The 23,885-nt window shown below is 43.8% G+C and overlaps 1 protein-coding gene across 32 annotated transcripts in view; it reads left to right on the top strand.

Moving 5' to 3' along the window:
* LOC110502310 (suppressor of tumorigenicity 7 protein homolog) overlaps nt 1–23,885 on the top strand; it is a 104,471-nt gene that overhangs the window by 79,572 nt on the left and 1,014 nt on the right. For 5 of the 32 annotated variants that reach the window (XM_090212134.1, XM_090212150.1, XM_090212127.1 and 2 more), the window contains 14 exons: nt 1,818–1,900; nt 3,323–3,482; nt 4,440–4,494; nt 6,004–6,119; nt 7,849–7,924; nt 9,488–9,642; nt 10,063–10,160; nt 10,793–10,907; nt 11,292–11,364; nt 11,686–11,788; nt 14,114–14,323; nt 19,475–19,625; nt 20,066–20,158; nt 22,201–22,343. In XM_090212134.1, the coding sequence (XP_090068260.1) occupies nt 1,818–1,900; nt 3,323–3,482; nt 4,440–4,494; nt 6,004–6,119; nt 7,849–7,924; nt 9,488–9,642; nt 10,063–10,160; nt 10,793–10,907; nt 11,292–11,364; nt 11,686–11,788; nt 14,114–14,323; nt 19,475–19,625; nt 20,066–20,158; nt 22,201–22,343 (1,631 nt within the window). The remainder of the gene's footprint in view (nt 1–1,817; nt 1,901–3,322; nt 3,483–4,439; nt 4,495–6,003; nt 6,120–7,848; nt 7,925–9,487; nt 9,643–10,062; nt 10,161–10,792; nt 10,908–11,291; nt 11,365–11,685; nt 11,789–14,113; nt 14,324–19,474; nt 19,626–20,065; nt 20,159–22,200; nt 22,344–23,885) is intronic. The other 27 variants (XR_016489318.1, XR_016489312.1, XR_016489313.1 and 24 more) reach the window with 11 other exon arrangements.

Genomic DNA, 23,885 nt, shown 5'->3' with positions numbered 1-23,885 from the left:
GGTGCGTGCTTAGTTCCCTCCTGTACTCCCTGTTCACCCACAACTGCATGGCTGACCACGACTCCATCACCATCATCACAAGTTTGCTGACGACATAACAGTGGTCACCAACAGCCTGATTACCAACAACGATGAGACAGCCTATATGGAGGAGGTCAGAGACCTGGCAGAGACCAACATCTCCCTCAACATGATCAAGACAAAGGAGCTGATCGTGGATTACAGGAAAAGGAGGGCCGATCACGCCCCTATTTACATCGACGAGGCTGTAGTGGAGCAGGTTGAGAGCTTCAAGTTCCTTGGTGTCCACATCACCAACAAGCTATCATGGTCCAAACACACGAAGACCATTGTGAAGAGGGCACAACACCTTTTCTGCCATTTGACATGGGTCCCCAGATCCTCAAAGTTCTACAGCTGGATCATCGAGAGCATCCTGACTGGTTGCATCCCCACCTGATATGGCAACTGCTCGGCATCTGAACGCAAGGCACTAGAGAGGATAGTGTGTACGGCCCAGTACATCACTGGGGCCAAGATTCCTGCCATCCAGGACCTATATACAAGGCAGTGTCAGAGGAAGGCCCAAAACGTTTCCAAGACTCCAGCTACCCAGTCATAGACTGTTCTCTTTGCTACCTCACGACAAGCAGTACCAGAGCACCAAGTCTAGGTCCATAAAGCTCCTGAACAGCTTCTATCCCCAAGCCATAAATCTGCTGAACAATTAATCAAATGGCCACCAGGACTATTTACATTGAACTCCCCCCCTCGTTATTTTATTTTAAAAATGACTTTAGTTTATTTAGCAAATATTTTCTTAACTCCATTTCTTGAATTACATTGTTGGTTAAGGGCTTGTAAGTAAGCATTTCACGGTAAGGTGAATTGACTATACCTGTTGTATTCGGCACGTGACAAATAACTATTTTATTTGACCGCATCTGTAGGAGTAAGCATTGTGACGGCGCAACCCACAGATGTTTCTTTAAGTGCCGAATGTTTATCCAGAACCAGGAAAGATGCTAATAATTTTTGTATATAACTGAGCTTTCAGTCAGGCGACCTTCATCAGAGCTGACTAAAAGTCCACTGACGGAAAGCTCCACTATATTAAAATACATTTGCCTCTGACTGGAAGTGTGTAGAGACTTTTTCCTGTTTCTCCATTTTGCCTTTTGCCTCCTTCATAAATCAGCTTTGGGTGTGCGGTTGATTCAGACGATTATCTATACATTGTTTATGCATACCTGTGTATAGATCAGTGGTTCCCAACCTTTTCCGGTACCACCAACTGAATTTTACTCTGCCCGGAGTTCCCCTGAAGTACCCCCTCGTGTGCATTTAACCAGTAGGCCTGAGGTTTAATGAGTTCTCAAGTACCGCCTGTGGATAGGCCAAGTACCCCCAGGGGTCCTCGTACCCCTTGTTGGGAACCACTGGTTTAGATTATATAATTCATTATAAATTACGCCTGTACCATGTTTGACTATGATGGTTTTTAGTGTCTCAAAACTAATTTTGAGTGGTCCACAATGTGGTTTGTAAATAATCTATAATTTGTATCATTGTGGAGTGACACAAACTTTAACCAACTCAAACCACTGTTCTGATATCTGCTGTTCCGTGTTGCAGGACTTTGATTGTTCTTGGAGAAACATGGTGCATTAGAATTGTGTATAAAAGCCTTTGAATTCCTGTAATATGGGCTAATGTGGTTGATGCCACTGGGGGTAATCATTGTAGCTCTATTGTTTCTAATGCCATGGTGGTGTGTGTAACACTAACAATGCTGTGTTTTTCTGTCTCCTCTACAGTAAGCATGTTTCTGAACACCCTGACCCCCAAATTCTACGTGGCTCTGACTGGGACATCTTCCTTGATATCAGGACTCATACTGGTAAGTTGATGATATTCTATTCATATTATGACATTTAGCACATTTATCCAAAGCGACTTAGATCAAATGATTCTATTATATTGATAAGATATTTGAGTGACCGCTCTAACAATGCAAATGCATGTCCTCAAAGATGGAAGGCAGGTGGGAGGAGGAGAGATCAGGACCATTCTAGCCAATGAGAGGGCAGATGTACATGTCAACAACGGGCACAACTGCGATATAACATCGTCGACTTTGCCAAAATGCCACGTGTCCACTTTTATATAAGTGCTTTCATAACAACCTAACAATTAATCAATCAATCAAATATACCGCACTTAGCAATTACATTTTTGTTGGCCAAATTCAACACGCTCTCATTGACCTCCATACAAAAATTTGACAGATTTTGGGTGGAGTAAACCCTCTTGCTGTGCCTCTTCCTCTCTGCTTACAGTCCAGTGAGTGCATACATTTTAGTATATGATGATCTATGCCATTTAGCAGAAGATTTGTATCCAAAGCAAGATATTTGCAGTACAGGGAGTGCATAGCCTACACTACACTTAAGTATTGTGTGATGCCAGTGGGAATTGATCCCCCAACACTGGTCTTACCCACTGAGCCACACAGGACCACCAAGTTGAGCCTTGTGTGTCTGTTGTATGGTGAGAGTGAACTGTGCTACAAGGGTCTTTCTTCCAAAGTAAATGAAAACTAAAAAATAAGAGAGGTACGGTAGCTTTAACTAGCGAACCTCATTCCTCTCTGTGGGTTGGCCAGTTTGTTTAGTTGCCTGGTAACGACGATGAGTCTCATAGGGCTCTTAAGCCTTCATTGTGTCCTATGAATAATTACAGTAGAGATGAGATTATATGTGCCTGGACTGTGATGTGTTAAAATACAGAGACTAAGATGGTTAGGTAATAGGGCATTACTGTATCACCAGGACTAGAAGTAATGTAGACAAGGCAATACCAGTTGTGGATGACTTTCCAGATATAAACAGTCAAGGATTTTGTGTGTGTGTCAGCCAGTGTTGAAATAGAGTTGCGTATTGGGCCCTGTCTTGATTGGGCAATGCTAAAAGAGAACATGTAAGAAAGTGTGCACATCTCTGTGCAGATGGTTTTACTTTCATATTTTAAGAGCATTAGGGCTCTTCAGAAATGAGAAATCCTGTGCTAGCCTGTGATACATTGCACTTAGTGGCATAATACCAAAAATCAAAGACCCTCTAAGTCGAACACAGTCCTATCAAACCTATCAGTGGTATGAGTGATGTAACCCAAAGGACATTCAACTAATTCGACACGGCCCTAAAGACCGTTTTTGGAATAGATCAGTCATACCAATTATACAGTCACATATTGTTTCTCTATGGCCCTGACCCTACTGAATCCTCCCTGTATTAACTGCCTCATGTTGGTCTCCTGTCAGATATTTGAGTGGTGGTACTTCAGGAAGTACGGTACTTCCTTCATCGAGCAGGTGTCAGTGAGCCACCTGCGCCCTCTGCTGGGCGGCGTGGACAACAGCTCCCCAACCAACTCCAACAGCAGTAACGGAGACGCAGACTCCAACCGACAGAGTGTATCTGGTAAGACTCCGAGATTTACTATATGGGTAGAGCATTCACTACATATATAGAGCATGTACTAGGTATAGAGCGTTAACTAGATGGAGCATTTACAAACTAGGTAAAGCCTAGTGTTTACTGTTAGTGACCCAGCTCCTCAGTGAAGTGGCCTGAGACCCTGTGGTTTACTAAAGCCAGATGGAGTATATTGTTGTCCCCCAAGATGATATCGGGGAGGGGACTGTGGATCTGTCTCCGTCCATACGTTAGTCCCACGCGATATTTCAGACAGCACTGGGACGATTTTGAGGGAACTTGGGTGAATGATGCGTCTTGCCATAGAGATCCGGCATTTGCATAATGACACTGATTGGCCCAAGGCGGAAACTATAGTAATAAACTTAAATTTCTTAGTCACATCTGATATCCCAAGGTGTGGCGCTGCATCATTTGTGGGGGCCTTGTTGGTAGAAGAAAAGACAGCCCAGCTCATTAATAGAGATAACAGATAGAGAATCTGCCTACACATCAGAGCATTTAGGCCTACTACAAACAACTAAAGCATTTAGTACCTTATTGCCTTATCGTTCGCTCCAACACCACTGACAAATCCAGTGTGTGTTTTTGTTTCCATTGAGTGAAAAGGGATTATCTGAGCTGTGTTGAATCAACACTGCATGATTGGTGAAATTGCTTTAGAATGATTTGCTGTTGTAATCCCCATGTCAGGGGAAAGGAGGGGGATTTTAAGATGGACTGGCTAGTGATGAAGACCTGTGGATTTGGGATGCAGTCTGGTAGTACTGACCTGAAGATTACAGAAGCTATGAAGTTGCCTTATTGTAGTGTAATTTAGTATAGGAATTTCATGATGTACACTTGATCCCTAACTTACTCAGGAGTACATTTAGGAGTCTACTTTGTCGGATATGCCTACAAACCATCCCGAACACTGTCTTTCTCCTCTTGTTCCCTCAGAATGTAAAGTATGGCGAAATCCACTGAATTTATTTCGAGGGGCGGAATATAACCGGTGAGTCACATGATCCCTTCCTCAAGTACCCCTGTTTCTCTCCACATCTCCTCTGTGTTCTTCACTCTTTTCCATACTCTGTCCTGTTCTTCCCTCCTTCCCTCTCTCTGTTTCTCTCGATCTCTCCACCGCTCTCTTTCATTCTAGATCTCTCCACCGCTCTCTTTCATTCTAGATCTCTCCACCTCTCTTTCATTCTCCATCTCTCCACCGCTCTCTTTCATTCTAGATCTCTCCACCGCTCTCTTTCATTCTAGATCTCTCCACCTCTCTTTCATTCTAGATCTCTCCACCTCTCTTTCATTCTAGATCTCTCCACCTCTCTTTCATTCTAGATCTCTCCACCGCTCTCTTTCATTCTCGATCTCTCCACCTCTCTCTTTCATTCTAGATCTCTCCACCTCTCTCTTTCATTCTAGATCTCTCCACCTCTCTCTTTCATTATCGATCTCTCCACCTCTCTCTTTCATTCTAAATCTCTCCACCTCTCTCTTTCATTCTAGATCTCTCCACCGCTCTCTTTCATTCTCCATCTCTCCACCGCTCTCTTTCATTCTCCATCTCTCCACCGCTCTCTTTCATTCTCAATCTCTCCACCGCTCTCTTTCATTCTCAATCTCTCCACCGCTCTCTTTCATTCTCAATCTCTCCACCGCTCTCTTTCATTCTCAATCTCTCCACCGCTCTCTTTCATTCTCGATCTCTCCACCGCTCTCTTTCATTCTCGATCTCTCCACCTCTCTTTCATTCTAGATCTCTCCACCGCTCTCTTTCATTCTCGATCTCTCCACCTCTCTCTTTCATTCTAGATCTCTCCACCTCTCTCTTTCATTCTCGATCTCTCCACCTCTCTCTTTCATTCTCGATCTCTCCACCTCTCTCTTTCATTCTAGATCTCTCCACCTCTCTCTTTCATTCTAGATCTCTCCACCTCTCTCTTTCATTCTCGATCTCTCCACCTCTCTCTTTCATTCTAAATCTCTCCACCTCTCTCTTTCATTCTAGATCTCTCCACCGCTCTCTTTCATTCTCCATCTCTCCACCGCTCTCTTTCATTCTCCATCTCTCCACCGCTCTCTTTCATTCTCAATCTCTCCACCGCTCTCTTTCATTCTCAATCTCTCCACCGCTCTCTTTCATTCTCAATCTCTCCACCGCTCTCTTTCATTCTCAATCTCTCCACCGCTCTCTTTCATTCTCGATCTCTCCACCTCTCTTTCATTCTAGATCTCTCCACCGCTCTCTTTCATTCTCGATCTCTCCACCTCTCTCTTTCATTCTAGATCTCTCCACCTCTCTCTTTCATTCTCGATCTCTCCACCTCTCTCTTTCATTCTCGATCTCTCCACCTCTCTCTTTCATTCTAGATCTCTCCACCTCTCTCTTTCATTCTAGATCTCTCCACCTCTCTCTTTCATTCTCGATCTCTCCACCTCTCTCACCCCCCAGACTTTTAGTAGGACCATGAACATTATTTTGACCGTGTGTGTGTGTGTGTGTGTCTACCAGGTATACGTGGGTGACGGGCCGAGAGCCACTCACGTATTACGATATGAATCTCTCGGCACAAGACCACCAGACCTTTTTCACATGCGACTCTGACCACCTCCGGCCAGCTGACGCCAGTAAGGAACATGCACACATCGCCCAGAGACGCACACATCGCCCAGAGACACACACATCGCCCAGAGACACACACATCGCCCAGAGACGCCAGAGACGCACACATCGCCCAGAGACACACACATCGCCCAGAGACACACACATCGCCCAGAGACATCGCCCAGAGACACACACATCGGCCAGATCACCCAGAGACACACATATCGCCCACATCACCCAGAGACACACACATCACCCAGAGACACACACCAAGCCCACATCACCCAGAGAGACACACATCGCCCACACACACATCACACACATATCACCCAGAGACACACACATCACACACATATCACCCAGAGAGAGGCCCAGAGACGCCCACATCGCCCAGAGACGCCCAGATCGCCCAGAGACACACACATCACACACGTCACCCAGATACACACACGTCACCCAGAGACACACATGTCAGACGCACACGTCACCCAGAGACGCACACGTCACCCAGAGACGCACACATCGCACACGTCACCCAGAGACACACACCCACATCTCCCAGAGACACCCACACATCACCCAGAGACACACACACACACACACACACACACACACACACACACACACACAGCACCCAGAGACACACACACAAAGCACCCAGAGACACACACACACACACACACACACACACAGCACCCAGAGACACACACACATAGCACCTAGAGAAACACCCAAAGACACACACACACAGCACGGAGAGATACACACACACAGCACCCAGACACACAGCGCCCAGACACACACACACACACACACCCACACACACACACACCCAGAGACACACAGCACCCAGAGACACACACACATAACACCTAGAGAAACACCCAGAGACACACACACACACACACACACACACATGTCACTCAGAGACACACACACATCACACACGTCACCAAGAGACACACACACACACACAGCACCCAGAGACACACACACACACACACACACACAGCACCCAGAGACACACACACACACACACAGCACCCAGAGACACGCACCCAGAGAGACACACACACACACACAGCACCCAGAGACACACACAGCACCCAGACACACACACATAGCACCTAGAGAAACACCCAGAGACACACACACAAACAGCATCCAGAGACAGACACACACACACACAGCACCCAGAGACACACACACCCACATCAACCCAGAGACGCACACACACACACCCACAACACCCAGAGACACCCACACATCACACACATCACCCAGAGAGACACACACACACACACAGCACCCAGAGACACACACACACACACACACACACACAGCACCCAGAGACACACATACACACAAACAGCACCTAGAGACACACACACACACACACACACAGCACCCAGAGACACACACACACACACACAGCACCCAGAGAGACACACACAGCACCGAGACACACACACGCGCACACACAGCACCCAGAGACGCACACACACAGCACCCAGACACACACAGACACAGCACCCAGACACACAGCACCCAGAGACACACACACACACACACACACAGCTCCCAGAGACACACACACACTAGCACCCAGAGACACACACACACGCACCCAGAGAGACACATACCACACCCTGTCACTCACCCCATCTCCAGGGAGGTGTGATTCATGTTCACAGGTAGTATCATACCTCTCTGACCTCAATAACACTTACTAATGTGCGTGTGTGTTTTTAGTAATGCAGAAAGCGTGGAGAGAGAGGAACCCACAGGCACGAATCTCTGCTGCACACGAATCCCTGGAACTAGAGGAGTGAGTAGTTCCTTCTTTCACCTACACAGATGCTGTGGAACATGGTTGGCCTCAGTTCACTCATGCATTACTTGAAAATAACCTATTATTTTTCTGAGGAATCTTCAATGAGATCTCTTCAACTCTTCCTCAATTGAGGTTGTATCAACCCCACCTGTATACTGTTGTATATACAGCCTGACTATAAAGTGTGAGATATATACACACACACACACACACACACATAACATTTTCACAGCCTTTCAGGATACTTTTTTTAGGGGTCAACGGCATCACAATTTATTCTCCTTTGTGCTTAGTGTGTGGTCTTCCCCTGTTTCTTCCTCCAGCTACACTACATGACCAAAAGTATGTGGACACCTGCTCGTCAAACACCTCATTCCAAAGTCATGGGCATTAATATGGAGTTGGTCCCCCCTATTGCTGCTGTAACATCCTCCACTCTTCTGGGAAGGCTTACCACTAGATGTTGGAACATTACTGCAGGGACTTGCTTTCATTCAGCCACAAGAGCATTAGTGAGGTCAGGCACTGATGTTGGGTGATTAGGCCTGGCTCGCAGTCGGCTTTCCAATTCATCCCAAGGGTGTTCGATGGGGTTAGGGTCAGGGCTCTGTGCAGGCCAGTCAAGTTGTTCCACACCAATCTCGACAAACCATGTCTGCATGGGCCTCGGTTTTTGCACGGGGGCATTGTCATGCTGAAACAGGAAATGGCCCTTCCCCAAACTATTGCCACACAGTTGGAAGCCGAGACTCCACTAGAATGTCATTGTATGCTGTAGCGTTAAGATTTCCCGTCACTGGAACTAAGGGGCCTATCCCGAACCGTTATTCCTCCTCCACCAAACTTTACAGTTGGCACTATGCAGTTGGGCAGGCAACCTACTCCTGGCATCCACCAAACCCAGATTCATCCTTCGGACTGCCAGAGGGTGAAGCGTGATTCATCACTCCAGAGAACACGTTTCCACTGCTCCAGAGTCCAATGGCGGCGAGCTTTACACCATTCCAGCCATCACTTTGGGGCGGCAGGTAGCCTAGTGGTTAGAGCGTTGGGCCAGTAACTGAAAGGTTGCAAGATGGAATCCCAGAGCTGACAAGGTAAAATCTGTGGTTCTGCCCCTGAACAAGGCAGTTAACCCACTGGTCCTAGACTGTCATTTCAAATAAGAATTTGTTCTTAACGGTCATGCCTAGTTAAATAAAAACATGTAAAAAAAAAAAAAAACTTGGCATTCAACAAGCTTACCACTTTACAACTGAGCCGTTGTTGCTCCTAGACGTTTCCACTTCACAATAACAGCACTTACAGTTTACCGGAGCAGCTGACTTGACGACCTGACTTGTTGGAAAGGTGCCATCCTGTCCAACAACATATGGAGATTGCATGGCTGTGTGCTCGATTTTATACATCCGAATCCACTCATTTGAAGGGGTGTCCACATACTTTTGTATATATACTCTATGTTGTCTTCCTCTCCTGTGTTGTCTTCCTCGCCTGTGTCGTCTTCCCCCAAAATTATTTTCACTCTTTTCCAACTGGTCTGTCTTGTCCTGTTAGCTGTGCAACAGCGTCCATCCTGCTGGCAGAGGAGGAGGCCACCACCATCGTGGAGGCAGAGAAGCTCTTCAAACAGGCCTTGAAGACAGGAGAGGGCTGCTACAGACGCAGCCAACAGCTTCAACACCATGGTGCACAGTACGAGGCACAGCACAGTGAGTAGAGTACAAACAAACACAGTCAAACACACACACAGTACGAGGCACAGCACAGTGAGTAGAGTACAAACAAACACAGCCAAACACACACACAGTACGAGGCACAGCACAGTGAGTAGAGTACAAACAAACACAGTCAAACACACACACACACAGCCAAACATACACACAGTTGAACCTACAAACACAGCCAAACATACAGTTGAACCCACACAGACAGACACAGACAGTCAAACATACACACAGTTGAACCTACACACACAGTCGAAAAGATTACGCATGCACCTGGTTGGAAACACAGACGCACAGTCTCAAACACTTACATATATACGCAAATAAATCTATTAGTGTGTGTGCTCGGATGTGTCTGTGTGTGTTATACCAGCTGAAATAACTTTGCTGCGGTGTTTCTCTCAGGAAGGGATACCAATGTTCTGGTTTACATTAAGAGGAGACTTGCTATGTGCTCTAGAAAGCTGGGCCGAACCAGAGAAGCTGTCAAAATGTTGAGAGATGTAAGTACAGTATACACCAAGCCACCAGGAGGTTACGGACCAATCCCCAATCCTACTGTAGTTCCCACTGAACTTGAATTGTCTGTTAGATCAGCATTGATGTCGGGGGGAACTACGGGGGGGGGGGGGGAGCTAGGTGAAAATATGACTTCGGTAAAAGTTAGGATTTGCCTAATTTTTTACATGCCAATATTTTCAATCACTATAAATTTGTATGAAAAATGTAAAAAAAACATGTAACGAAACAACAGTGGTGGCAGGGAGCCTAGCAGTTAAGAGCATTGGGCCAGTAACTGAAAGGTCGCTGGTTTGAATCCTCGAGCCGACTTTGTAAAAAATCTGTCTGTGCCTTTGAGCAAGGCACCTTCATTTGTTCCGCATGTCGCTCTGGTTAAGAGTGTTTGCTAAATGACTGAAATGGAAATGTACAGTATGTTCTGCAGCCTCAGAACATAGAGGTCTGGGTCTGGAGGTAGCCTGGTCCCAGATCTGCTGCTGTCATCTCTTATTGCCATGACAAGGTCTGGCACCAGGCTAGGTGTGAGGCTGTGTGGGACTGGGCGGGGTTACTAAAGTCTGTTGTTTCACTGCCTGTCTGGTATTACATGTAACAACAGTTGTATGTTTTCCAGTTAATGAAGGAGTTCCCTCTCCTCAGTATGTTCAATATCCATGAGAACCTGCTGGAGTCGCTGCTAGAGCTGCAGAACTACGCAGACGTACAGGCCGTACTAGCCAAGTACGACGGTAAGACACACACACCTCTTAAAGTTAAAAAAGTTCAACGTTAACTGTTGCTCATTGGTCCATGACCAGACATTCAAGAGACACCTGTGCAGTGCTAACAATGTCACTGTGATTTTATTTCTGGAGATGAGACATAAGTTTGAATGACAGACATTACATAACAAAAGTCATAAAATATAAATCATTAGATAATAAAGTCTACATCCAACCATTACCATATGACTTAAATTAAAATGACCCTGTATTTTAGTGGAATCCTGTAAACCCTCCAATACCTTCAGTAAAAACCCTTAGGGGCCCTATTCTTTCCCTGTCTAGTGTAAATGTCTTCTAGTTAAGTGGAGGAAAAAGAACACTGTTGATATGTGCTTTGTCTCCCCACAGATATTAGTTTACCCAAATCAGCAACAATATGCTACACAGCAGCCTTGCTCAAAGCCAGGGCGGTATCAGACAAGTGAGTATCCTTTTACTACTGTTACAATGGCACCAAGTGATTCACATACCTGAAGTAGTATTTCAAAGTTAGCCTGGGGATATTCGTGTGACAGAGAGAATGATATTGAGTGATTCTGTTTTGAAATGGGTTAGGGCATTTTAAAACACCTCCTAGATATCCTAGTTCTGCATATAACACTGAGAAGATTCCATTTATCTTAGCATAGTAGCCCCTATGACTGCAGGTACACACACACACACACACACTACACTTTCACATACACTCAATGACCCACATTCTTACACACACACACACTGGTGTCCCGTGTTCCCCATGCAGGTTCTCTCCAGAGGCAGCGTCAAGGCGAGGGTTGAGTACAGCAGAGATGAATGCTGTAGAAGCCATACACAGAGCTGTGGAGTTCAACCCACACGTCCCCAAAGTAAGACACAACAATGGAGCTACATACGTAACACTGTCGTGTCTTTACTATCATTAAATGAAGACTTATAGTTTTTTATCAAAGATTCTCTGTAATTAGTTATTACGCGATTAGACTGATTAATCATGTAACCGTAATTACTACGAAGTCGGGGCACCAAGGAAAAATATTCAGATTACAAAGTTATCATTTCCTAAAATAACTTTTTTGAAATTTTATCTGATCAATTAGTCTTCAAATTAATAAATTATTTACATTACCTCACATTAGTCTCATTCCAAACGTCGTAAATTGTTGGTTATCTGCACGAACCCAGTCTTCACTATGAGTCCATACATCAATTGTCTTAAATCATTTATGTATTACTAACTAAGTAATTCACATCAGTTGTCTTAAATCATTTATTTATTACTAACTAAGTAATTCACAGAAATGCATAAACAAACAGTAAATATGGTTACAAGAAATGATAAGAGAATGTGCCCTAGTGGGCTGAACCGGCATGGCGGCTTGTTAGACAAAAGGGAAGTGGGGGTCAGCTGAGAAGTCACTACAGAGTTAATAATTATAACAAATGAAATGTTAATCCTTTGCACATGAACGCTCACTCATTCGGGAACAATTGCAATCAATATATATATTTACACTCGGTGTGTCGTCTTGATCGCTGGTGAAAAGTTCATTTCTTTTGTAGAATAGTCCATCTCTCTCCCTCTCAGTAGTGGTTAGAGGGGATTGTTCAGAGTGACTCGTTATAGAATGGATGTTTCGGCGGTTGTCGTTCTTCCCGTTCAATGATACCGAATTCCTAGCTGCAGACTGCAGTATTTAATTGTTCTTGTTCTTATTCTTATTCTGTCGGTATCGATAGTCTAAGAGTTTAACCACGTGGTATGGTTAAAAGATTCAGCAATGGTCTACAACCTTTGTCCTCCTAATGGAGAAAAACATGGTCTGCAACCTTTAGCCATCTCGTAATTGAGGTAAGCTCGGTCTGCTGATCGAAAACCCGAGTGGGGGTTTTATTCGGAAGGGCCGAAGAGGGCTGTCCCAGGATGTCTGACCCTAACTGGGCTCAGGGGCGGTCCAGGATGTCTGGCCCTAACTGGGCTCAGGGTCGGTCCAGGATGTCTGACCCTAACTGGGCTCAGGGGCGGTCCAGGATGTCTGACCCTAACTGGGCTCAGGGGCGATCCTCTGATTTAGTTCAAATCAAAAGGGAATTGTATTTTTCTTCATTAAACAGTCCAAAGTCATATTACACAATTACACAAACAGTATCATACTCACTCATTCATCTTATACAACAATTAGATGTAAACCTCATATCTGAGGCTATTATATAAACAGCGTTATGGTAATGTGGCCACATCGTCTCCCATGAGCTTCCCAAGTTGTGACAAACGGACCAGTTCGTAGCTGGATTCTTCACCGATCTTTTATACTTTCTCTGGAACATGAAATTTGTTCGTACCTCAAGTTCTGTGAGGTGGAAGAAATTCCTTTGTGCTCCATGAAAATCTACTCTCTCTATACTGTGTGGCCACAAGGAAGTCTTCTCAGGAATTTACTACCTCTGACCACAGCAGCCTAGTTGAAGGAGGCAAGGGGGAGGCAGGGAGAGGGGGATGGGGTTGCTAAACCCAAAGAGGCCAACGTCATGACAACTGCTAGTAGCATTACTACAGTGGTTACTCCACTAAAAGTTTTGCGATTATGCTGCAGGATTTAGAGGTAATTTGTTGTTTAGTACGGTACCCTGCATCACCACTTAATTTCTCCAGACCAGCGCAAGGACAGTTAAAGCACTGATTACGCTTTTGGGTCCAACTGTGTCTCTGACAATGAATGGGCGACATAAACCTAAATAGAAAATTATAATTGTGTACGACTTCAATATTACTTACTAAAACTGTTGTTACACTAAGGTTTTTAATCATTTTATTTTGGTCTTACTGTAGTACTGTAGGCCACTCCCAACAGGGCATGCTGTACAGTGCCTGAGTGGTGCAACGGTCTAAGACACTGCTACAGATGCTGGTCCAATACCCGTGCCGGCCTTGACTGGAAGACCCATGAGGTTTCTCTCCCTCTAAAAACAGAAATAAATCATTCTAAAAAAACAAATTAGCTTTATTTACAAATTAGTAACAATGTGTCACACCATGTTCAATAATGGACTTTTTCTTGCTCATTTTACGTTATTTTACAACTAAAACAAAGCGATTTATTATTGTTATTATATTATTATTATTATTATTAATTTAGAATGATATAAAAGCCTGTTGGATATTCTCACATATATATTATTAACCCTGTAATTAGCAGGACAATATACATTGGTCATATTGTTCATGGCTCCTGAGTGGCACACAATGGGATTGCCTTGCAGTTCTCCAGCTTTATCCACTGAAAGCGTTCAAGGCACGAGGGCAGGGGGCACGGGATGGGCCGCTGAACCGTGCACAGAAGACGGACCTAGCCCATGGGGAAGGGAAGAGGAGGGAGGGGGTGGACCCCCACTTTGTCACACTGGTAGGACAGAGCAACACTTTAAGGGGCATTGCACTAATAATGGAGCTGACTAGGGAAACTTTCCCTCTGTTCTTAGTGCCAGTCTGCACGTTCAAACTAAAACAATGTAACTAATAATGGCATCTTTATGCTTTCATTAATAAAATAATGATAAAAATACTCTTTCAAAATGCAGATGTTTGTTTATTTAGTTATGGGTCCATAACGAATTACTATGGGAATAAATATCACTGAATTACAGAAATATTGGAACAAAGTTGTTTAATGAAGGTAAACAACTTGTTGCATACTAGAAAATACTCCTTCAAACACATATGGTCACGTTGTACAGCACCATTATGGCTATTAGCAGGTAGCTGGACAATAGACTTGCCTAGAAGGAGGGTAAGGGGGAGAATTCTATCATCAAATGTATTTCTTATTTAGGTTGGCTGTATCACAACTGGTCGTGATTGGTTGCAATTTCAGTTGTTTAAAGGCACATTCAACTTAGTGTATGTAAACTTCTGACCCACTGGAATTGTGATACAGTGAATTATAAGTGAAGTAATCTTTGTCTGTAAACAATTGTTGGAAAAATTACCTGTCATGCACAAGGTAGATGTCCTAAATGAATTGCCAAAACTATAGTTTGTTAACAAGAAATTTGTGGTGGTAGCACCACCACGACGACTCCTACTGTAGAACCCGTTACTACTACTACTACTACTACTACTACTGTAGCACCACTACGACGACTCCTACTGTAGAACCCATTACTACTACTACTACTACTACTACTACTGTAGCACCACTACAACAACGACGACTCCTACTGTAGAACCCGTTACTACTACTACTACTACTACTACTGTAGAACCCATTACTACTACTACTACTACTACTACTACTACTACTACTGTAGAAGCCGTTACTACTACTACAGAACCCATAACTACTACTACTACTTCCATAGCACTACTACTATTACTATAGTCGACCTCTACTACAAATACTACTGTAGCACTACTACTGTAGCACTGCTGCTACTACTACTACTACTGTAGCACCACTAACAACTACTACTGCAGCCAGTGGTGGAAAAAGTACCCAATTGTCATACTTGGGTAAAAGTAAAGACACCTTAATAGAGTATTTCTCAAGTAAAAGTGAAAGTCACCCAGTAAAATCATATTTGAGTAAAAGTCTAAAAGTATAAGTCACTTATAATTGTGTATATTAAGCAAACCAGACAGAACCATAACATGTAAAAGCGGATAGCCAGGGGCACAGTCCAACTCTCAGGAATCATTTAGAAATGAAGCATGTCTTTAGTGAGTCCACCAGATCAGAGGCAGTAGGATGACCAGGGATTTTATCTTGACAAGTGTGTAAATTAGACCATTTACCTCTCCTGCTAAGCATTAATAATGTAATGAGTACTTCTGGGTGTCAGGGAAAATGTATGGAGTTAAAAGTACATTATTTTCTTTCGGAATGTATTGAAGTAAAAAGTAAATAATTAAGTACAGATTTCCCCCAAAATTACTTAAGTAAAAATACTTGAAAGTACTACTTAAGTACTTTACACCACTGACTATAGCACCACTAGCAACTACTACTACTGTAGCACTACTGCAGCACCACTAACCTCAACTACTACTACTACTGCAGCACCACTAACCACTACTACTACTACTACTGCAGCACCACTAACCACTACTACTACTACTACTACTACTACTACTACTACTGCAGCACCACTAACCACTACTACTACTACTACTACTACTACTGCAGCACCACTAACCACTACTACTACTACTACTGCAGCACCACTAACCACTACTACTACTACTACTGCAGCACCACTAACCACTACTACTACTAATGCAGCACCACTAACCACTACTACTACTGCAGCACCACTAACCACTACTACTACTGCAGCACCACTAACCACTACTACTACTACTACTGCAGCACCACTAACCACTACTACTACTACTACTGCAGCACCACTAACCACTACTACTACTACTACTGCAGCACCACTAACCACTACTACTACTACTGCAGCACCACTAACCACTACTACTACTACTACTGCAGCACCACTAACCACTACTACTACTACTACTGCAGCACCACTAACCACTACTACTACTACTACTACTGCAGCACCACTAACCACTACTACTACTACTGCAGCACCACTAACCACTACTACTACTACTACTGCAGCACCACTAACCACTACTACTACTACTACTACTGCAGCACCACTAACCACTACTACTACTACTACTGCAGCACCACTAACCACTACTACTACTACTGCAGCACCACTAACCACTACTACTACTACTACTGCAGCACCACTAACCACTACTACTACTAATGCAGCACCACTAACCACTACTACTACTACTACTGCAGCACCACTAACCACTACTACTACTACTGCAGCACCACTAACCACTACTACTACTACTACTGCAGCACCACTAACCACTACTACTACTACTACTGCAGCACCACTAACCACTACTACTACTACTACTGCAGCACCACTAACCACTACTACTACTACTACTGCAGCACCACTAACCACTACTACTACTACTGCAGCACCACTAACCACTACTACTACTACTGCTGCAGCACCACTAACCACTACTACTACTACTACTGCAGCACCACTAACCACTACTACTACTACTACTGTAGCCCTTCTACTACTACTACTGCAGCACCACTAACCACTACTACTAATAATAATAATAATGCAGCACCACTAACCACTACTACTACTAATGCAGCACCACTAACCACTACTACTACTAATAATAATAATGCAGCACCACTAACCACTACTACTACTAATGCAGCACCACTACTACTACTACTGCAGCACCACTAACCACTACTACTACTACTAATAATAATAATAATAATGCAGCACCACTAACCACTACTACTACTAATGCAGCACCACTAACCACTACTACTACTACTACTGCAGCACCACTAACCACTACTACTACTACTACTGCAGCACCACTAACCACTACTACTACTACTACTACTACTGCAGCACCACTAACCACTACTACTACTACTGCAGCACCACTAACCACTACTACTACTACTGCAGCACCACTAACCACTACTACTACTAATAATAATAATAATAATAATGCAGCACCACTAACCACTACTACTACTAATGCAGCACCACTACTACTACTACTACTAATGCAGCACCACTAACCACTACTACTACTAATGCAGCACCACTAACCACTACTACTACTAATGCAGCACCACTACTACTACTACTACTAATGCAGCACCACTAACCACTACTACTACTAATGCAGCACCACTAACCACTACTACTACTAATGCAGCACCACTACTACTACTACTACTACTAATAATAATAATGCAGCACCACTAACCACTACTACTACTAATGCAGCACCACTAACCACTACTACTACTAATGCAGCACCACTACTACTACTACTACTAATGCAGCACCACTAACCACTACTACTACTAATGCAGCACCACTACTACTACTACTACTAATGCAGCACCACTAACCACTACTACTACTAATGCAGCACCACTAACCACTACTACTACTAATGCAGCACCACTACTACTACTACTACTACTACTACTAATAATAATGCAGCACCACTAACCACTACTACTACTACTACTACTAATAATAATAATGCAGCACCACTAACCACTACTACTACTACTGCAGCACCACTAACCACTACTACTACTACTACTGCAGCACCACTAACCACTACTACTACTACTACTGCAGCACCACTAACCACTACTACTACTACTACTGCAGCACCACTAACCACTACTACTAATAATAATAATGCAGCACCACTAACCACTACTACTACTACTGCAGCACCACTAACCACTACTACTACTACTACTACTACTACTACTACTCCTGTAGCACTACTACTACTACTACCACTACTACTGTAGCACTACTACTACTACCACTAACCACTACTACTACTACTACTAATGCAGCACCACTAACCACTACTACTAATGCAGCACCACTAACCACTACTACTACTACTACTACTACTACTCCTGTAGCACTACTACTACTACTACTACTACTACTCCTGTAGCACTACTACTACTACTACTACTACTACTACTACTACTACTACTAACTACCACTACTACTGTAGCACTACTACTACTACCACTAACCACTAACCACTACTACTACTACTGCAGCACCACTAACTACTACTACTGTAGCACTAATACTACTACTACTACTGTAACACTACTACTACTACTAACCACTACTACTACTACTACCACTAACCACTACTACTACTACTACTACTACTACTACTACTACTACTACTAACTACCACTACTACTGTAGCACTACTACTACTACCACTAACCACTACTACTACTACTGCAGCACCACTAACTACTACTACTGTAGCACTAATACTACTACTACTACTACTGTAACACTACTACTACTACTACTACTAACCACTACTACTACTACTACTACCACTAACCACTACTACTACTACTACTACTAACCACTACTACTACTACTACTACTAACCACTACTACCACTACTACTACTACTAATACTACCACTACTACTACTACCACTAACCACTACTACTACTACCACCACTAACCACTACTACTACTACTACTACTACTACTACTAACCACTACTACTACTACTACTACTACCACTAACCGCTACTACTACTACTACTACTACTACTACTACTACTACTACTACTACTACTACTACTACCACTAACCACTACTACTACTACCACTAACCACTACTACTACTACTACTACTACTACCACTACTACTACCACTAACCACTACTACTACTACCACTACTACTACTACTACTACTACCACTACTACTACCACTAACCACTACTACTACTACTACTACTACCACTACTACTACTACGACGCTTATAATGGTGCTACTTGAATGCTGATCAACGTTCTCCTGGTTGTAAGAACTGGTATAAAGTTGCATTAAAAAGTATGTTTCTGTTGTGCATTTTATATTGTACTTACTGACTCTCTCTCTCTCTCTCTTCCACAGTACCTGTTAGAAATGAAAAGTTTAATACTGCCTCCAGAGCACATTCTGAAGCGAGGGGACAGTGAGGCCATAGCCTACGCCTTCTTTCACCTGCAGCACTGGAAGAGGGTGGAGGGGGCCCTTAACCTGCTGCACTGTACCTGGGAGGGCAGTGAGTAACACACACACACACACACACAACATCCGCTTTACCTCATACGCCATAACTTCATTGTGTTACACATTGCCTTTACTCTGTAACACACACTTGCACACATTTTCAGGGCAGTGAGTACAATACACATTTTCAGGGCAGTGAGTACAATACACATTTTCAGGGCAGTGAGTACAACACACATTTTCAGGGCAGTGAGTACAATACACATTTTCAGGGCAGTGAGTACAATACACATTTTCAGGGCAGTGAGTACAACACACATGTTCAGGGCAGTGAGTACAATACACATTTTCAGGGCAGTGAGTACAACACACATTTTCAGGGCAGTGAGTACAACACACATTTTCAGAGTTCTCTAATGGTGCACTACACTTCTGAGCTGAACATGAAACCTTTGTACCTATTCTGACTGCTGTGTCCTCTTTCCTCTCCAGCTTTTAGAATGATCCCCTACCCTCTGGAGAAAGGACACCTCTTCTACCCATATCCCATCTGCACCGAGACCGCAGACAGAGAGCTGCTACCAAGTAAGAGACGCTCTGGATTCAACTGTGTGTGCGGTGTGTTGACTTTCTGTATTTCTCATGTGGAAGCAGTGTTTTGTGAGGTGTCTGTGTACAAATCAAATATTATTTGTTACATGCTTGGTAAACATCAGGTGTAGACTATCAGTGAAATGCTTACTGACGGCCCTTCCCAACAATGCAGAGAGAAACAAATGAATAGGAATGAATAAATAAATAATAACACAAGGAATTTAATACACAATGATTAATGATAACTTGTCCACAGTGCATTGGGAAAGTATTCAGGCCTTCACTTTTTCCACATTTTGTTACATTACAGCATTATTCTAAAATGTTCCCTCATTAATCTACACATAATACCCCATAATGACAAAGAAAAAACAGGGTTTTAGAAATGTTTGTAAAGTATTCACACCCTTTATTCAGTACTTTGTTGAAGCACCTTTGGCATTGATTACAGCCTTGAGTTTTCTTACGACGCTACAAGCTTGGAACACCTGTATTTGGGGAGTTTCTCCCATTCTTCTCTGCAGATCCGCTCAAGCTCTGTCAGGTTGGATGGGGAGCGTCGCTGCACAGCTATTTTCAGGTCTTTTCAGAGCTGTTTGATCGGGTTCAAGTCTGGGCTCTGGCTGGGCCACTCAAGGACATTCAGAGACTTGTCCCGAAGCCACTCCTGTGTTGTCTTGGCTGTGGGCTTGGGGTCGTTGTCCTGTAGGAAGGTGAACCTTCACCCCAGTCTGAGGTCCTGAGCTCTCTGAAGCAGGTTTTCATCAAAGATCTCTCTGTACTTTGCTCTGTTCATCTTTCCCTCCATCCTGTCTAGTCTCCCAGTCCCTGCCACTGAAAAACATCCCCACAGCATGATGCTGCCACCACCATGCTTCACAGTAGGGATGGTGCCAGGTTTCCTCCAGACATGACCCTTGGCATTCAGGCCAAAGAGTTCAATCCTGGTTTCATCAGACCAGAGAGTGAAAAACATCCCCACAGGCCTTTTGGCAAGCTGTCATGTACCTTTTACTGACTGACGACTGACCACTCTACCATAAAGGGCTGATTGGTGGAGTGCTGCAGAGATTTTTGTCCTTCCTTCTTTGTCCTTCTGGAAGGTTCTCCCATCTCCACAGGGGAACTCTGGAGCTCTGCCAGATGACCACCTCCCTGACCAAGGCCCTTCTCCCCCAATTGCTCAGTTTGACTAGGCGGCCAGTTCCAAGAAGGGTCTTGGTGGTTCCAAACTCCTTCCATTTAAGAATGATGGAGGCCACTGTTCTTTTTAACCTTTATTTAACTAAGTCAGTTAAGAACAAATTCTTATTTTCATTGACAGCCTAGGAACAGTGGGTTAGCTGCCTTGTTCAGGGGCAGAACGACAGATTTGTACCTTGTCAGCTCAGGGGTTTGAACTTGCAACTTACTAGTCCAACACTCTAACCACTAGGCTACCCTGCTGTCTGGGGATCTTCAATGCCCCAGACATTTTTTGGTACCCTTCCCCAGATCTGTGCCCCGACACAATCCTGTCTCGGAGCTCAACAGACAATTCCTTCAACCTCATGGCTTGGTTTTTACTCTGATATGCACTGTCAACTGTGGGACCTTATATAGACAGATGTGTGCCTTTCCAAATCATGTCTAATCAAGTTGTAGAAACATCTCAAGGATGATCAATAGAAACGAGATGCACCTGAGCTCAATTTTGAGTCTCATAGCAAAGGGTCTGAATACTTATGTAAATGAGCTATTTATTTTTGTACATTATTATTTATTGATACATTTGCAAAAATGTCTAAACCTGTTTTCGTTTTGTCATTGTGCTGTATTGTGTGTAGATTGAGAATAAAACATTTTTTAAAATCTATTATATAATTAAACTGTAACGTAACAAAATGTGGAAAAAGTCGCGGGGGTCTGAATACTTTCCGAATGCACTGTACACGGGGTACCAGTACCGAGTCAGTGTTCAGGGGTATGAGATAATACTGTGTGTGTGCATAAAGTATGTACAGTGTGTTGATGCGCTCTCTCTCATGTGGAAGCAGTGTTTCATGAGGTGTCGGTGTATCCTAAGAAGGAGCTGCCGTTCTTCATCCTATTCACGGCTGGTCTCTGCTCCTTCACCGCCATGCTGGCCTTGCTAACACACCAGTTCCCCGAGCTCATGGGAGTCTTCGCTAAAGCGGTGAGTCTCCTGCACCGGTCGCTTTCACACTCGCGCACATACCAGTTCCCTTTCTAAGCCAAGTCCCCATCCCCAATAAGGTTATTTGCATTCAGATTCTTCATAAGGTGGCCATTCATTTTGTTGCGTTCTTCTGAACTGTACAGAGGTTGTCATTGAGCCATTTTAGTTTTGACTGTAACAACCATAGATTTGCTTTTATCTGAAGTCTGGATAGCAGGAGACTAGGCAAGCTCTATACAAGTTGATGCAAGGTCCTATATCAATACAAGTTGTTGTGGATCAGTGGTGATGCAAGGAAGGAAATGCGTAAAGGAAGCAGCTTCAAACTATTGAATCCAACCCCTAGAACCTACACAGGCCCTCTCCTAGGGCCTCGACGTGATGTACTTCCTCAGCAGGCCTGTGCTGTCTGTGCTGCCACTCCCCTGGAATGTGTGTGAGCTCATCGCTCTGCTCCTGGTGTGACTCTATCAGCAGCTACCATCTCCTCTGCAGGGGCTTGCTCTGCTCTGTTCTGGCCCTGTTTTAGTTGGGTGCTGATGACACACTTTACATACTTTATTTGAATCCACAAATCACATTACAGTCGAGAATGATTCAAACATATCAAAGGTCACGGATATCTGGACATAGAAAGCACCTTCACCATGAAGATAGGCTGCCCATGACCGCTACAACGGCACAGTACCTCGCTAGCTGCTTTGCCTTTGTCCTATGTAGCCCTGCAATCTGAAGGATATGTACTGTCAGCCTGTTTCCACTTGACAAGGGGCTTAGCAGCAAAGGTATGTGTCAAAGCAACCTACTTCCAAATTAGCACCCCCTTCTGGCCTCCCTCCACAACAACAATATGACATATTTGGAATTCAAGAAAACACAACACATCAGCCTCAGCCTCCTCTGACGAGAATGTTTGAATATGCACTGAATACTGCCTGTTTCATCTCACTAGCAATATGGTCAACGAGGTGATATGTGAGGCGGCAGGTAGCCTAGTGGTTAGAGCGTTTGGCCAGTAACCAAAAGGTTGCTAGATCGAATCCCCGAGCTGACAAGATAAAAATATGTTGTTCTGCCCCTGAACAAGGCAGTTAACGCACTGTTCCTAGGCCATCATTGTAAATAAGAATTCGTTTTTAACTGACTTGCCTAGTTAAATAAAGATTACATATGTACTGGTCCTTATATGAATAGAAACCATTAACAATATCTGCAATATACTCTATTACATCATGTGAGATACAAAACAGATCATGGTTTGCAGGGTACCAGAGTGCTAGGTTGTATTTAGTTGGTAGAACCTGCATCCTCACCTTAATGGTAAAGGTGAGTATGTTCTTGCCAATAGAAACATTCTGGTATACGTAATAAGAGACAGAATGATCAGACACACTCTGATCCACTTCCAATACTTCAAAGACAAACTAATCAGCATCTGGTTTACATGCAAGGGTAGAGGCACAGTTCCTACCTTTCTTAAAGTAAGCACTGATCTAATATGATTGAATGGATGAAAACATGACTTGGCTTTCACCTATC

The sequence above is a fragment of the Oncorhynchus mykiss genome, chromosome 2 (genome assembly GCF_057628025.1).
Source record: "Oncorhynchus mykiss isolate SJ-2025 chromosome 2, ASM5762802v1, whole genome shotgun sequence".
Classification (NCBI taxonomy): Eukaryota; Metazoa; Chordata; class Actinopteri; order Salmoniformes; family Salmonidae; genus Oncorhynchus; species Oncorhynchus mykiss.
This window is presented reverse-complemented; position numbering and strand designations above follow the sequence as displayed.